Genomic DNA, 17,038 nt, shown 5'->3' on the forward strand with positions numbered 1-17,038 from the left:
ATTAACCCCCCTCCCCCACACTTCTAATTTTGCATTTGTATATAGGAATGGGAAGACGATCACTAACATTTCTTTCAACCATCTCATGCAAGTCATCACATAGAGCTCACAACACTGAATTCCTAAAACGGACACACAAAAAGTCATTGCCCATTTTAACCGGCTGTCATGTGGCAGTGAAAGGGTTAACCTTCTGTGTATTGTCGCAGTGAAAGGGTTAACCGTTTGGTAGTGTGGCAGTGAAAGGGTTAAGGAAGGTGTCTTACTTTTGCAGAAATAAATGTAGCTGAAAAACGTGAAGGGAGATGTTCCCTTGTGACTGGAGCAGCTGTTTGCCCAGCTCCCTGCTCCTCTTCATACCTGCCTCATTCTAATGTTTTCCCCCACGTCTGTCTCTCCTACAGCCTTCAGTTTGATCCTGCACCACGACGTGGAGAGCCTCACGTCACTCGCCGTACCCCAGACTACTTCTTATAAACCCCCCCCCCCCCCCCCCCCGGTGGCCTGGTGGAGGAGGGTGTCGGCAGTCAGACCCCCACGACTACAGCAAGCGACAACAAATCCCCCCCTTATACTGATGTGCATACGACCCTGTTACGACATCAACAAAGCACTAACATGGACCAAAGTGTGCCATATAAGCATTTAGTACACATACTACAGAAATTGCCCTGTGTCTCAGTGCCGCACAGTGTCCCGTGTTTTAGCCTTTAGTGCAACTGCCTGCTGTATACTATTGATGGTAATGTTTTTTGTTTTGTTCATGGACTGTACATTACGCAAAAAAAAGAAGTGACAAGTGGCTTTGCCGCCCCTCCCCCCCCCCCCCCTAAAGAAACCACTGGACAAACGATACATTTTAGGATGGCAATGCCGGGCATGTGAATTACGGTATTTTCTACAAATGCACAAGCTTCCCTCCCACTCCACCACCTCAACACCAAACACTACTATTTGGTAATGGATGCTTATAACGAGTGAGAGACCTATTCTTCACTTGGAGTGTATGATGTCATGTCTAGACCCTCCTGCTCTCTCTCCCCCCTTGTTTACTCTGTTCACGTCCTGTTCACGTCCTCTCTCTCATTCTATCTGTATATTTGTCATCAAGTGATTGCCTCTTCCTTCCTTGATGTATTTGAACTAATAAAGAAAAAATAATAAAGTAAATCATAAACCACTGTAGCATAGACTTGATATTTTTTCAATGGAGATGATGTCTCCCTTTTTATTTAGAAAATAACTTGTATACAGTCATTGTACCATAATAAAATATAACCACGCTAAGCCGACCATTAGTACTTTGACCTGAAATTGTGCCATTTAAAAAAGCTATACACCATAAAACACTTGTATGGGGTTCAGTCCCTCTCCTCTACATTAAGTACGGTGTGGGTCAGAATGCCTGCCTCCTCCATGCTCATGTCCCTGTCTGTCACAAGCTGTCTTCTGGGGTAAGAAGTGCATAGTATGTAGATGGTAGGATTATATCCAGACTTCAGCATCCATTCCTCCAGCAGCTGCAATAGAAATACAAGGTTTTTTAATATGCTGTTTTCTAAATGCTTATAAATTATGATCTCATAATCACGAAAAGTATTTAAACTGGTCTTACAGAGGAACTGTGGGATTTTAGGAACCTCCTATGGATCTTTCTTCCATTTGGACACCTCAGTGCCACTCGAACAACCTGTACAGATGATAGCCACATAAAATAACTTTCTGACTGCACTTAGCGACAAGCAAAATGAGGTGGAAATTAGACTATAATTAGACTTTAATTAAACTGGTCAAATGCCAGACTGCTTACAATAATAGCGCTGCAAAGCCCTTGGTTCAACAGCTGAATCTCAATGTGTCGACTGAAAAGACAGGAGCCCTTGGACTTTGCTTGTGCATTTCAGAGTAAGACTTAAGTCAGCAAGGGCAGAGTAGTCTGAACATCGAGATCTAGCAAACATCTTTGTAAGCACTGTTACATAATGACAAGATCATGTACTAGTTTGCATATAACCTTATCACAATCTACAGCAACAACAGCTGAGTATACAGTCCACAGGACTCGAGGGCTCAGTATCCGAATGCTGCTCTTACCCCTTTGGTTTCATCTGCTGGTTCCTCTGGAAGCACTATGACCTAGTGGAGATGGAAAAGGCATTTGAATGATTTGATCCGCAGGACTTGCCCTCTAATTTCTATGGAAACAAAGCAAGGATAGCCAGAACATGCTCTGATTGGAAGAAAAGGTTGCAGAGGGTGAACTGGCTACAAATTTAATTGGTTTCAGAGGAGACGGAAGTTGCTTGATACTTGTGTTGTTCTAAGACATTTGATTTGTGTGGTCTGAATGTAGCATCTAAAAACTTTACACAAACTGAATTTGATGTTTTTTTATTTGGTTGCCAAGATTTGCTATTGCAGACGTTTCAATGTTTCAGCAATCGCACACTTGTAGACTCATTGGTTATCTAAAAATTAAATATTAATTTCATTGTATAGGTGATCATGACATGTCATAGAAATATAGCTTGATTTCAGATTTGGCTTATTAAGTGTTGGTAATATTTCTGCTTCAAATGAACTCTGAAAACGAACCTCAAGTTTTATGGTAGAATAACATACAAGAGACAACCTACTTGTATTTGTAATTTTGTGGATAATGCTTTCGGATAGTTGTGCTTTACAATGACTAATTAGAAATTGATTAAGAATTCACTTAATTGTATATAGATTCTCATATCATGGGTTGGGGTATTTATTAACCATGCGAGATTGACATTGATTTTGTAACATAACTGTCTACACAGTATAATTTTAGGTTGTATCTTTTAAGACATTTCATTTTAGATAAGATGTTTTCTTTACAGGTGGCTGACCGGTTCCAACGATTAACTAGTTCAGCGCCAGAGGTCGCTGTGGGCGTAGGGCTGTGTGTGCCAGCGCTGTAATGAAGGGGATACATGCCGGTGTTTGCAGTGCTAAAACTATATTAAATATTATAGCTATGGATCTAATAATAGTCGATTGTCATTGAGTTTCTTCCAGTCAAGATGCAAAAAAACAGATAATTTTCTCATCCATACATTCCCGTTTTATACCGTGGTGAATATGAGTATAGGTTTAGAGTAATTCTATAATCCCAGGAAACGCCACTAAACAGTGTTTTAGTGCATTTCACTAGGAATCGTGCAATTCCTCGCTTGGATCAACAATTAATCTGAAATCAACGCTAGATTATCTGTATTATGTTTCATCATGCATGCATGAAGGGGGGGGGGTTCTATGCTTCGATCATTCATCACCAACGGAATACGTTACACAGTACATTACAGACACACGCTCCGATCGCGGGGAAGGAATTATCGGATCAACGCAAGATTTGTCTAGGATGGATTTGGATTTGGATTTGCCTTACCTTGTCTAGGATGTACTGCAAAAAGAATATTCCAATTATCTGATCGCCATTCCAAGTATTGATGTCGGTCGTGTTGCCAAGATAATCCACAAAAGCACATGAACCGGCAGTGCTCGAGTCTCTCCAATCCATGTGTTATAAACGTTACTCATGCCCGAGAAGGAAAACCCGGACCGGACTTCTTAGATCGACACACAGCCCAAGCCAGAGGGTTTCCAAGGATGTACAATACCGGCCGCAAGGCGTTAGGCGACGGTATTGGACGATTTGCGAGCTCAGACCCATTCCCAATGATAACATCAGGCTGGATGGATGGATTATGAATGGAAATATCGAATAAAAGAAATAACGATGAAAACCCGACTTTTCTCGGGTTTGGCGCCCAACGTTCGGCGAGTTAACCCGACATCTTGGGTCTGGCGTCCAATGTGTTAAAGACCACAAGATTATGTACCACTGATATTTAAAAAGTTATAAATCTTACTGGCCATCGTCTATGAAATTAAATTAAATATGAAACTACATTGTTAAACAGGCTGGGACATGGCATGACCTCTATGCATTCCAATGTGTGGGAGAGCACTTTCAGTACAACAAATGTAAACTCATAGAATTACTTAAAATATGACTGAAAGATAAACAAGCTTGTGCTCACAGGGTCCCATTTTAAAGAGAAGTTCCAGCAATTAAAGGTAATATTGTAATAACATGCTCTTCATCATCCTCTCCTCTTCAGTAGTTATTTAGAATGGTTATCAGGCGGCCTCACCCTCTTCACAGGAGGGGGTGCACGTTTAGGGTGGACTCTGGTGGCACTTTCCGGAAGCTTCCTCCTCACCACCGCCTCCTGGTTGGGGCTCAATCTCTCCTCCTGGCCAATGTCCTCCTTCAATGGCTCTCCTTGCTTAGGAACAAACACATTACATTTATTCAGAGCGGACCTAGCACATTTGACACCCTAGGCGAGCTTCACCGCCCGCCCGCCCGCCCCCCCCCCCCCCCCCCCCCCCCCCAAATCAAAACATCTTAACCGTTATACAGTAAAGTACTGCACCTTTAAAAAGAATGTGCAAATTTGCTTTCAAAGAAAATTAAGAAGAAATGTAAAGTGCACACTAAAGAATTAAAACAAACAACTTAGCTAACAATCAATAATAATAACAACAACAACAAACAATAAAATAATGTGCACATTTTCTTTAAAATAAAATTATGTATTGTAAAATATGTTACATATATAATATGCTAAATAAACAAACAAATAAAATAAAAATTACAAATTCAGTTTGTCTATTTACATTCCACTCCCTATCATCACACTTCAAGGTTAGCCTGTAGCTCCTACTGGTTTTCATTTACAGTGCAATCCTTCTGGCCTTCCTCGCTGCAAAGTCATCAATCACATCATCATATGAAATCTGACCACCAACCTCATGGTTAATACTGATTATTACATGGCGTTTTAACATTCGCCAAAATGCTTGATTGTGATTGGTCAATAGCGCTCGGTTGCCCCTGACAGCGGTCAATTATTTCTCGATAACTGACCGGTCATGGGCAACGCGCAATAATGACCGCTGTTAGGGGCAACAGAGCGCTATTGACCAATCACAATCAAGCATTTTGATCGCAGTCACGAAAGCTAAGCTCAGCATATGCACAGCTGCACTACATCAGTGCAATCAGACCACACACCTGCCGGCGATGACAGAGGAGCCACAGAACAACTGTGTCTGCATTTGATCTCGTCTCGTCGATGGTGTAAAATGAATTAGGTATATTGTTAGTAAGTTAGCCATGTAATAAGCAGGATAATGTATAGCTATACTCTGTCATTGTCGCAAAATAATTGACCTTCAATGCGTTTAGATTTAGGGGTTCTCAACCTTTCTGCTGCCAAGGCACCCGTGTTCAATAAAATATTCCAGGGCACCCCTACATACGATAAAGACTTTTCCGGTCCCGTCTTTTTTGCTACAATGATGACAAAAGTGCTTGCTTTCAAAATAATGTTTATTTAAGAAACCGGGAAACACATTTGTGTGTATATGCATATATAATGCATTATTAACAGGTGTTTCAGGTCTAAATGGCTTAGTACTGTTGACATTACACTGCTTGTAGTAGTAAATCAAATCGCATATTTCTTTAAATAAAATTACAGAGAATTATCACTAAAGTGCTATCTGTTGCAGCTGCACACTTTTCCATAAAAATAGCATATTTGGATAAGTGTGACCATTTCTCAAACTGAAAATCATGTATTTTTTTTTAATACAGAAAAGGATCACTAACGTGCTATCTGTTGCAGCTGCACTGTTCTCCATAAAAATAGCATATTTGGATAAATTTGACAATTTCTCAAAAACAGAAAATCATGTATTTTTTTTAATTACAGAAAAGGATCACCAAGTTAACATTTCTCAAAATATAAATAAATACAGAAAATAAGCACTCGTTCACTCAGTGGACATTTCTAGCTCAATGCGAGGTCTGCTGCTGCTGCTGGCTAATAATACGGTCAATACGTGGGGAAATCTTTGACAAGGCAACACGCATGTCATCCTCAAGGCTCAACTTGGCCCTATATTTTGTTTTCAGAGCTGTCATGGATGAAAAGCCAGCTTCACACAGATATGTGGTGCTGAATGGTATCAACACCTTAACTGCTGCATCATGAGATACTTGGTACTCAGCACCACACTCTGAAACTAGCTCTCCAGGTGGTATCAGATGAGATTTCAATGAGTTCTTCCAAGAGTTTGGATGGAGATGTGTCAGGAAGCTTTGTCTCAATGTTGTCTGTAAAGTTTTTTTTTATCCAGAGTAACTTGGTGATGCTTTTCTGTGTTTTATTAAATAATGATTTTCAGATTTTGAGAAATGGTCAAACTTATCCAAATATGGTATTTTCATGGAAAACAGTGCAGCTGCAACAGATTATTTTGCGACAATGACCTCGTAGCTATACATTATCCCTTACTTACAGCCAGACCACTGAGGCGTTCTTGAGCCATGGTTGACCTCAGGTATGTTTTCAAGAGTTTTAATTTGGAAAAACTCCTCTCGGCTGAAGCTACTGTTACTGGTAGCGTTGCACTGATCCGCAGAGCAATACACAAATTGGGATATATTTCTGTGAGCTGCTTTGTGTGTATGAATTTCAACAACTCAAGAGTTGTCATGCTCTTTGATGGCAAGTCAGGTACATTTTCCAACTCCTGAGCCAGCTCCTTCCCATCCAAATCAGATTGCCCTCCATTGTTTAAGGTGTGTACAAGTGCCTCTGCTTGCTTCATCAGCTCTTGGTGTGGCAGGTCTTGGAAGTTGTACAAAATTGCATACCTTTCACCTTGAATGAATGAACGTTTTATTTAACAGATTGCAGAATGGGTACAATACAGTACGACTCAATACACACAATTGTTAAGGGGTGCAGACCAGAGAAAGACGTTTGTCTTGTTTACATCAGGGTCCCCCATTTTCATTTCAGTGACATTTATGACATACACAACATACATGACATTTATGGCATAGGGACATACAGGTATATAGTACTGTTACATTTGTGACATACCGGTATACGATATGCAAATATACAGTACTGTTACCCATAGATCCTAACAGTGAATATAAACATATGATGGGGTATTGGCACGTTTCTCTTCTTTTTTTATACTGCAACCCGGATGGCTTTTGTCTCTTCATAGTTCTCTAACGTTAGTCTTTCTTTCCTCGACACTCAATTCTATAAACACTTGACCATCAATGCACAGCGCTCTAGCATGTTCCGACTGTGAACACCTAAAGCCGAGGCTCAGATCGACTGACCGTTATAGATTTTTGGCTCATTTTCCCTTATGTTCGAAAAAATATTTAATGTAAAAATAATGGTTGCAGATGGCGGCCGAGTGGCGCAGTGGGCAAGGTGCTCGCCACTAACGCAGGAGATGCTGGTATCGAGCCCAGCTCTCGCCGTTGCTACCGGCTTGGCCGGCCGTCATACTGGCAGTGTTAGAGGGTCCTACTAATCACCCCAAAGTACCATAAAATACCCTAAAGTACCCCAAAATACCCCAAAGTATACCCCAAAATACCCCCAAAATACCAGAAAATACCACAAAGTACCAGAAAATACCCCAAAGTACCCCAAAATACCCCAAAGTACCCCAAAATATCCCAAAGTACCCCAGAATACCCCAAAATACCCCAAAATACCGCAAAAGTATACCCCAAAATACCCCAAAGTACCAGAAAATACCCCAAAATACCCCGAAGTACCCTAAAATACCCCAAAGTACCAGAAAATACCCCAAAGTAGGGCTGGGCGATATGACCAAAAACGTTATCGCGATAAAATTATAAAATTATTTTCATATAATTCGATATCGATAATTATCGTCGATATAATGTGTCAAGTTTAATTAACTTCTTATGCTGCTGCGAATGTCTCAAGTCGAGTTGATGTCGTCATCAGTCCGCGCACGTTAGCAGTTAGCCGACAAGCGGAGTATCTCATGACAATAAATATGACACTAAAATACTCTCTTCCGCCACAATATATTGAAACGAACTGTATACCCCACACTACTATAAACGTGGCCTCAGAATTCAAAACACACACATACTCGGCACGTAAATATATAAAACAGTGCCGTGCAAGCTAGTTATCCTAGCCAGCCTGTTGTATCTAAGCGGTGTATTCCATGACAATGTGCTAAATATGACACTAAAATACTCTCTTCCGCCACAATATATTGAAACGACGTCCACTGTATACCCCCACTACTATAAACGTGGCCTCAGAATTCACGCCACACACATACTCGGCACGTAAATATATAAAACATCGCCGTGCAAGCTAATTAGCCTAGCAAGCCTTGTTGTTGAGTGAGTCCTACCTCCTTCCGGGTCTACTTCGCTCTCGGCCATCTCCTTCACTGATTGGTTGTTAGCTGTTGTGCGTAAGCACGTCATCACGTAACGTTGGTTGTTGTTAGTGAGTGTGCTGAGCCGAGGCTGAACGGAGCCAAGCTTGGAAAATCGATATATCGAAACTTTGCGACCACGTTTCATGTTTATTTCGAGGAAATAATTTATCGCGATAGTTATCGTTATCGTTTTATCGCCCAGCCCTACCCCAAAGTACCCTAAAATACCCCCAAAGTACCCCAAAATACCCCAAAGTATACCCCAAAGTACCAGAAAATACCCCAAAAAACCCTCAAATACCCCAAAGTATACCCCAAAGTACCAGAAAATACCCCAAAATACCCCAAAGTATACCCCAAAATACCAGAAAATACCCCAAAGTACCCCAACGTACCCAAAATACCCCAAAGTATACACCAAAATACCCCAAAGTACCCCAAAGTATACCCCACAGTACCCCAAAATACCCCAAAGTGCCTGGAAATATACCACAAAATACCTAAAATGACAAACTAAAATGTGCACATTTTGTGTAATAGTGTAATAGTGTGTAATAGTGTAATAGTGTATAATAGTGTAATAGTGTAATATTGTGTAATAGTGTGTAATAGTGTAATAGTGTAATAGTGTGCTAGTGTAATAGTGTAATAGTGTGCTAGTATGTAATCGAGTAATAGTGTAATAGTGTGTAATAGTGTAATAGTGTGCTAGTGTAATAGTGTGCTAGTGTGTAATCGTGTAATAGTGTAAGTGTGTAATAGTGTAATAGTGTGCTAGTGTAATAGTGTGCTAGTGTGCTAGTGTGTAATCGTGTAATAGTGTGCTAGTGTGTAATAGTGTGCTAGTGTGTAATAGTGTGTAATAGTGTGCTAGTGTGTAATAGTGTGTAATAGTGTAATAGTGTGTAATAGTGTACTAGTGTGTAGTGTACTAGTGTGTAATAGTGTGTAATAGTGTAATAGTGTGCTAGTGTAATAGTGTGTAATAGTGTGTAATAGTGTGCAAGTGTAATAGTGTAATAGTGTAATAGTGTGTAATAGTGTAATAGTGTGCTAGTGTAATAGTGTGTAATAGTGTGCTAGTGTGCTAGTGTGTAATAGTGTAGTGTAATAGTGTGTCATAGTGTAATAGTGTGCAATAGTGTAATAGTGTGTAATAGTGTAATAGTGTGTAATAGTGTAAGAGTGTAATTTTGTGTAATAGTGTGTAATAGTGTAATAGTGTGTAATAGTGTAATAGTGTGTAATAGTAGACACTATTACACACTATTACACTATTACACTATTACACACTAGCACAGTATTACACTATTACACACTATTACACAAAATTACACTATTACACTATTACACACTATTACACTATTACACACTATTACACTATTACACTAGCACATTACACTATTACACACTATTACACTAGCACATTACACTATTACACACTATTACACTAGCACACTATTACACACTATCACACAACATTACACTATTACACACTATTACACTAGCACACTATTACATACTATTACACTATTACACACTATTACACACTATTACACAAAATGTGCACATTTTAGTTTTTCATTTTAGGTATTTTGTGGTATATTTCCAGGCACTTTGGGGTATTTTGGGATATGTTGGGGTATACTTTGGGGTATACTTTGGGGTACTTTAGGGTATTTTGGGGTATTTTCTGGTATTTTCGGGTACTTTGGGGTATTTTGGGGTATTTTCTGGTACTTTGGGGTGATTAGTAGGACCCGTGTTAGAGGGTGGGAAAGCCGGTGGGTGGGGATTGGACATTGTGGACAGCGACTCCTACAGGTCGGTTGGGTGACGCCGGTGCGGCAGAAACAGGAAGTATCGGGGGCAGCGTGAGCCTCCCACGTGTTACTCCTCGCCACTGAGAGTTCGAGCTGCTGCGGTGAAAAGATGCGACAGGCTGCCTCCTCGTGTACCGGAGGGGACACGTGATGCAAGGCTTCTATCCTCACTACAGCCGACCAGTGGGAGGCATAGTCTAGCAACGTTCAAGACAGGGGAGGGAAGAATTGGAAATACGAAATTGGGATGGGAGAAAAATAGAAAAATGGGGAGAAAAAGTGGATACAAATAAATAAAATAATGGTTGCAGAGGGGGGCGCCAAAACTGCGGCAAGCAAAAAAAAATTTTTTGAAAATGGGGGGCGCCCTAGGCAACCGCCTATAGGAAGCTGCGCCCCTGCATTTACTGTACTGATGTGATGACAGTAGGGCTGTCCTCAACTAAGGATTTGTATAGTCGACTTGTAGTCGACAAAATTAGCCGATAGTGGACTATTAGTAGACTATGAAAAATATTTAAAAAGTATAATATAATATATATTATTAATATATATTGTTCCATTTGGGCTGTGGGGGGTGCACTGCTTAATGTCTGAAGTAGTCGACGGAAGGCTTCTTGTCCTCTGCGAAAGCATGCAATTGGTCCACTGATGGATACATCTTGATATTTGTCTAGTCTAGTGTGTTCATTAGATGGGTGAAATCCTCTTTCAGTGCCTCTGTGCCTGTTTTCTTAGGCAGTTAGCTTCTGGTATGCGTGCCATTAGCGTTAGCCACGCTTCTAGGCCTCTTTTCTTTTGGAAAGAAAATAATTAGGGATGTCCGATATTATCGGCCGATATCGGCAGTAAAATGTGATATCGGAAAATATCGGTATTGGTAAAAAAAAAAAAAAAAAAAAAAATTCTTTTTATTAACCTTTATTTACCCAGGCAAGCAAGTAAGAACCAATTCTTATTTTATTTATTGTCAAAAGTATGCATTTTGGTTTAATTCAACAACAAGAGATATGTAATGTTAATTTTTACTTTTTTAATTATCATATTTTGCACAGATAATGCTTACATTTAGAAAGCCTTTTGAATGCATCCAGTGAAATTATTAGTTACCTGAAATTATTCCGTTTTTTTGGGGGGAAACCCTGCATATATCGGTATCGGTTGATATCGGTATCGGTATCGGTATCGAAATTAAGAGTTGGACAATATCGGAATATCGGTATCGGTAAAAAAGCCAATATCGAGCATCCCTAAAAATAATGATATTTTTTCTTTTTTATAATTATAATATATATATTTTTTTGCATTCGACTAAGAGGTTGGCAGTCGACTACGGCTCCTTTCGATCGATTAGTCGACTAATAAGGGTCAGCCCTAGATGACAGCAAGGATCAGTACAATGTGTTGAATTCTTCCCCCTTGTCAATGTCATCTTGTAGGCAGAACTCTTGCTTCAGTGTCCAACAGTAAGAAGCATTTTGTATGAAAGTATTCTGTACTTCTGTATGACAACTATTAAAGAACTTGAACTTGAACTTGAAAATGCTTTGAAATCATAGAATCAGCTCTCAAAATATGAAACAAGCATATTTTCATATTTTCTAGTGTTGTCTCTAGATCTTTGGTGTTCAATACCCTCACATACCTGGTTAGACTATTATTGCACTCTTGTCTTTCCGCAGGTAATACTCTGTGGCATTGTGCCATATTGGTTGCCAAGAAGTCATGAATACTATGAATATAGGGGTTTCTCAACGATGTCTGATGAAACCAGTGTCCACATTTATGATGAAACCAGTGTCCACATTTATATCACCTATCAACTTTGTAGACTACAAAGTTATCCATGCAGGCTATCTTAAAACACTTTGGAGGCCAAACCCGAGATAGTCCGGGTTAACTCGCCATGCTCTGGGCGCCAAACCCGAGAAATCTCGGGTTTTAATCGATATTTCTATTATCATCTATATCGATTCATTTTTCATCCATCCAGCCTGACGTTATCATTGGGAATGGGTCTGAGCTCGCAAAGGGCAAATACCGCCGACTATCGTCTCCCGGATGGTATTGCACATCATTGCAATCCCTCTGGCTGGGGCTGTGCATCAATCTAAGAAGTCCGGTCCAGGTTCCTTCTCGGGCATGCAGTATCGTTATAACAGATGGACTGGGGACACTCAGAGCAGCGTGGATTATGCGTTTTGGATATATAATGTTGGATCAATAAACGCAATCAATATTTGGAATGGCGATCAGGAATTGGATTAATCTTTTTGCAGGACATCAGATGTGAGGTAAGGACTTTATGTTACGAATCTTGGGTTAATCAGCTGTTCCTTTCACCGCCATCGGAGTGTGTGTGTGTGAGAGGTTCGCGCCGACCAAAGTACGGAGAAGCGATTTTTCAGAAACCCGCTTAACTTCGTGCATGAGGACACATAATATCGATAATCTAGCGTTTATTTGAAAACGATTCATAAATCAAGCGACAAATGGCACGATTTCTAAGGAAATACATTGCTCGATTTGCTGGAGTTTATTGAGATGAGACAGAACGCTCTAGAAATATATCGATGTTCATCACGGTATAAAATGGAAATGTATGTATGAAAAAATTATAAGTTTCGTGCATGTTGACTGGAAGCAACTCATTGACGATCACTGTTATTTAGATCTATTGCTATTATATTTGATATGTCATGTTGTGTTAGGAATTGGCACCACTGGCCGTTGTTAGCGGGTCAGCACTCGCATCGCTGACTGATAACTGGCTTACACATATTGATAGGAAGTCAATGGTGGGTGCTGTGCTTCTGGATTTTAGCGCTACATTTGACATTATAGATCATGATCTTCTGCTCATGAAACTTTCAGCTTATAAATTCAATGAAAGTGCTATTAAGTTGTTAAAGAATTACTTACTTAATAGACTACAATGCGTGATGTTTAATGGCACTATCGGAGATGAGGGAACTCCATGCCGGAGTGCCCCAAGGGAGTTGCCTGGGTCCCTTATTGTATGCAATCTTCGTTAATGATTTACCATTAGTACTTAATAATGCATCAATGGAGATCTATGCAGATGATACTACCGTGTATGTAGCGGCAGAACAATCTGAGTCTGTTAATAGGTTATTGCAAGATGAGATAGTGCTCATTTCCAACTGGGTAAGTGAAAATAAGTTAAAGTTAAATGTTGCAAAAACCAAGAGTATAATGATAGCCTCAAAATATACATCTAGATCAAATCCTGAATTAAATCTAGTTCTGAACTGTGCTGATATCGAACAGGTCAGTGAGGCAAAACTGCTGGGTGTTGTAATAGATGAAACACTTTCTTGGTCGAAACACATTAGCAATATGGTGGCTAAGATGAGCTGTGGTACTTCAATGATCAGAAGGTGTAGAAATCTGTTGACTAATGGTACAGCAAAGCTTGTACTACAATCTTTGGTCTTATCACGCCTGGACTACTGTCCTACTATATGGTCTAACGCCTCTAGGCTTGATCTGAACAAACTCCAGTTAGCTCAGAACAGGGCGGCACGCCTCGCTCTGCGCTGCTCTGTGAGGAGTAGTGTTGGAGTGATGCATGCCGCGCTGACCTGGATGACAGTGGAACAGAGGATGGCATGTAGCTTGGTAACTTTTTTGTTTAATATCTGTAATACTGGGAAACCGGAGGGTTTGCACTCACAACTGTACCCAACTAATATGAAACATGGATATAGCACAAGACAAGCGTTAGATTCATGCTTTACTTTACCTCTACCAAAAACAAATGCTCTGAAAAAGACGGTAATATATAGAGCAGTTGCTTATTGGAATAAAATACCCAGAAATATAACTATGATAAGGAACAAATTTATGTTTAAAAAAAAGTTTAAAATTGCGCTCATGAATAATGAGTTACATTTTGGCCATTGACTTTTGAAATTAGTATGGAAATATAAAGGTGATCGGTGACGTGAGAAAAGTTATGCTATAATAAGAGTTCAAATAACATATATGATTTTGATCTGTTTTGTTCTTATGGACTGAATATGTAATTTGTATTTTATGGTTGAGAATTGTGATATCTAACTTTTATTCACCGTTTTGTTCGTTGTGATGTTTTCTTGTACTTCAATGTTTATGGTTTTATATTTTAATTTTACTTTTTTTTGTGTGTGTTTGTATTTTTTATGTTTGGTGTAGACTAATGGGGATCCACAATAAAACAATAAAACCCGGGGTCTAACTCAGTCCTGACCACTAAAAAGAAAGGAGTATCACTCAATAATCCCATTGTAATTTAATTTTATGGCCCCAGAGACACATCATGTCCCTTATTTTTAAGATGAAAGAGGTTGTTCAATCATAATATACTAAATGTGAAACCCATAGATAATGTTTTCTGACTATAATAGAACAATATTAGAAGATAACTTCTGAAAAAAAGTTTAGTATATTTATTATTATTTTATTTATTTATATTTAGTATTTTTATAGTATAGTTTTACCTTGCCGGGTCAAGAATGACCCTAACACCACAGTCGTACCTTTTTTTTCTGCAGATACCTTCAGAATTTTCAAAATGGTGAAACATAGTTTTGCTGTGCTTATATGTGTGTTGTGGAGGATATCATAAAGCCTTGTTCTAATAAAATCAACTACATGGTAGTTATTACATATTATAACCTTGAAACGGGTCGCTGGAGACCCTAACACCACATAAGGGTTAAGCACTCGCAAATAAGTCCTATCCTACATTGGATAAAGCACTGGTACCGAAGGGCCATCAGCAGAGGGCACTGTTGGCCCCCAATGAGTTAACAGTCAATCCAAGCTCAAGCTTAATATTTATGTAGCAGGTGAAAGTGTCTATTCTCTTCTTTTACTGACTGATGAACCAATGGACAGACCGACTTTTACTGGCGGCTGGTCGAACCTAAAAATAGAGAGCAGAGGCATTTAGAGCTTTTTTAGGTTTGGTCTTTCTCCAGGTCTTTGAGTGGCAGGTTTATCAGTGTGGTCGTTTTTCCAAAGACCACAAAACAACATGTAAGAGCAAAATACAAAGCTTCCAGAACCCATTCAGAAAGCTCAATTAGAAAAGGTACTTTTGGAACTCAGGATTTCAGATTCCTTAGGTGTAGTAGAATAGCCCTGTCTGAGGCCTAGAAATCCAACCATCTCTCTTCGCGAGGAGGGGTGTGGGTGACCTTTGGAACGACCTTTGGCTGGATGTTTGGCTCCCCATGCCTCCATGCTGGAGACCCAGATTTAAGTCCATGTGTTAGAATGGTATCATCATGACCACCCGGTGTGTGATGGGGGGAAAAGGACAACATCTAAACTAAAGTATATTTACTTCCATTAGGTAGTTAGATTCAACACGTAGGCTGCTAAAGCATTTCACTTTTAAAAGGATCACGCTAACATTTTAAAAGGAAGATGCTTACTTCTTCTCCAGAGTCACAAGAAGATAGACACCAATTTCCTCTCCGAGTTCAGTAGAAAGCTATCCGGTTGCAAGCTAGCCTAGTTTAGCACAAATTAATGGAAGCGGATATGGACCACTAGCCTAGCTTAAAACGTTTTGGCCAACAGCTAGGCTAGCTAGCCAAGTGTAATTTTTTGGAATGTTCTCTTGGAATTCCTTTCAATGCACAGTAGTGTCATCATTAAAGGGGAATGCCACCCATTTTAAGAACTCACATGTATTCTTCTTGTGCCCCAGGACAGTCCAGTCAGTATTTGTGAACATGCACCACTCTCCTAAAACTAGGAATCAGAAAGAATCTTTCAAATTGGTGATGTCACTGCGATAGAGGGTTCTCTGTGATTTCTAGCTTTATCAGAGTGATGCGTGTTCACAAATACCGACTGAACGGTCCTGGGAGGCACAGGAAGAATTGTGAATTCTTAAAAATGGGTGGCATTCGGGCGGCTACGTGGCGTAGTGGGCAAGGCGCTCGCCACGAATGCAGAGACGCTGGGATCGCCTGTTCGATCCCAGCGCTCCACATTGCTTTCAGTTTAGCTGGTCGTCCGTACTAATACACATTGGCCGTATTAGGGGGTGGGAAACTGAAGGGTGGGGATCGGGCGTTGTGGACAGCGACTCCTACAGGTCGGTTGGTGCGCCTGCGCAGTAGAATCAGGAAGTGTCGGGGGCAGCGTGAGCCTCCCACGCGTTATAGACTAGGCAGAATTTCAGAAAATGTGCTTGTATAAAGTGCTGAAGGCATTTCGTGTTTATTTTTGGTACACAACATTTCTAGGGGTATTAGGGGGTGCTGAATCCAAATTTGCTGTATACCAAGCTCAAAAATGTCAAATAAGGCCTCAAAATTGAGAAATCCAACATGGCCGCCAGCACCAGGCCCTCTCTCCACAAAAACAGGTGCTAAACCCACAGTTTTTATTCTACTGACATGAAACTTTGCACAGAACATCTGCACCTATGGAGGAAGAGAGTAGGAATATAGCTGGGGTGCAACCATGAGTAACAGGGTGTTTTTGACTGGCTAACTGTAATATTTGTATAGGTGAGGATAAAAAAATGACATTTATTCAGTGTTTGCAGGAATACGACAGCAATTTGGTAATAACTGTACAGTGTAGGACACCAACATTAGAATCCCCCAAGTCTTAGCTTTCTTCAGGCACCAAGTTTATCCAAGTAGCTCTTATAGATCTGGATATATAAGCATTTTAATGTAAGCATGCTGTTTTAGGCGAATTTTCTAAAAATAAAAGGTGGGGCTTAATGAGTTAAGTGTGACTACACAAGGTACAAACCTGAATTAAATGTGCTTTTGTAAGTTTTCTTACATACATCAACAAGGACGTAGTCACACCGGAGATTCAAGAATCCATACTTG

At 40.0% G+C, this 17,038-nt stretch overlaps 2 protein-coding genes across 2 annotated transcripts in view; one reads left to right on the forward strand and one right to left on the reverse strand.

Moving 5' to 3' along the window:
• Positions 1–1,095, forward strand: part of ppp2cb (protein phosphatase 2, catalytic subunit, beta isozyme) — a 73,188-nt gene extending 72,093 nt beyond the window's left edge. The window contains exon 7 of the mRNA XM_084324491.1: positions 405–1,095. Within this exon, the coding sequence (XP_084180617.1) occupies positions 405–477 (73 nt within the window). The 3' untranslated portion in view covers positions 478–1,095. The remainder of the gene's footprint in view (positions 1–404) is intronic.
• Positions 1,096–1,210: 115 nt separating this feature from the next.
• The window catches only part of ubxn8 (UBX domain protein 8), a 28,685-nt gene continuing 12,857 nt past the window's right edge, over positions 1,211–17,038 (reverse strand). Inside the window, exons 5-8 of the mRNA XM_084324492.1 lie at positions 4,185–4,319; positions 2,095–2,136; positions 1,616–1,690; positions 1,211–1,520 (exon numbers count right to left, since the gene is read on the reverse strand). Of these exons, the coding sequence (XP_084180618.1) occupies positions 1,362–1,520; positions 1,616–1,690; positions 2,095–2,136; positions 4,185–4,319 (411 nt within the window). The 3' untranslated portion in view covers positions 1,211–1,361. The remainder of the gene's footprint in view (positions 1,521–1,615; positions 1,691–2,094; positions 2,137–4,184; positions 4,320–17,038) is intronic.

This window comes from Notolepis coatsorum, assembly GCF_963971535.1.
Source record: "Notolepis coatsorum genome assembly, chromosome: 11".
NCBI classification, from domain to species: Eukaryota; Metazoa; Chordata; class Actinopteri; order Aulopiformes; family Paralepididae; genus Notolepis; species Notolepis coatsorum.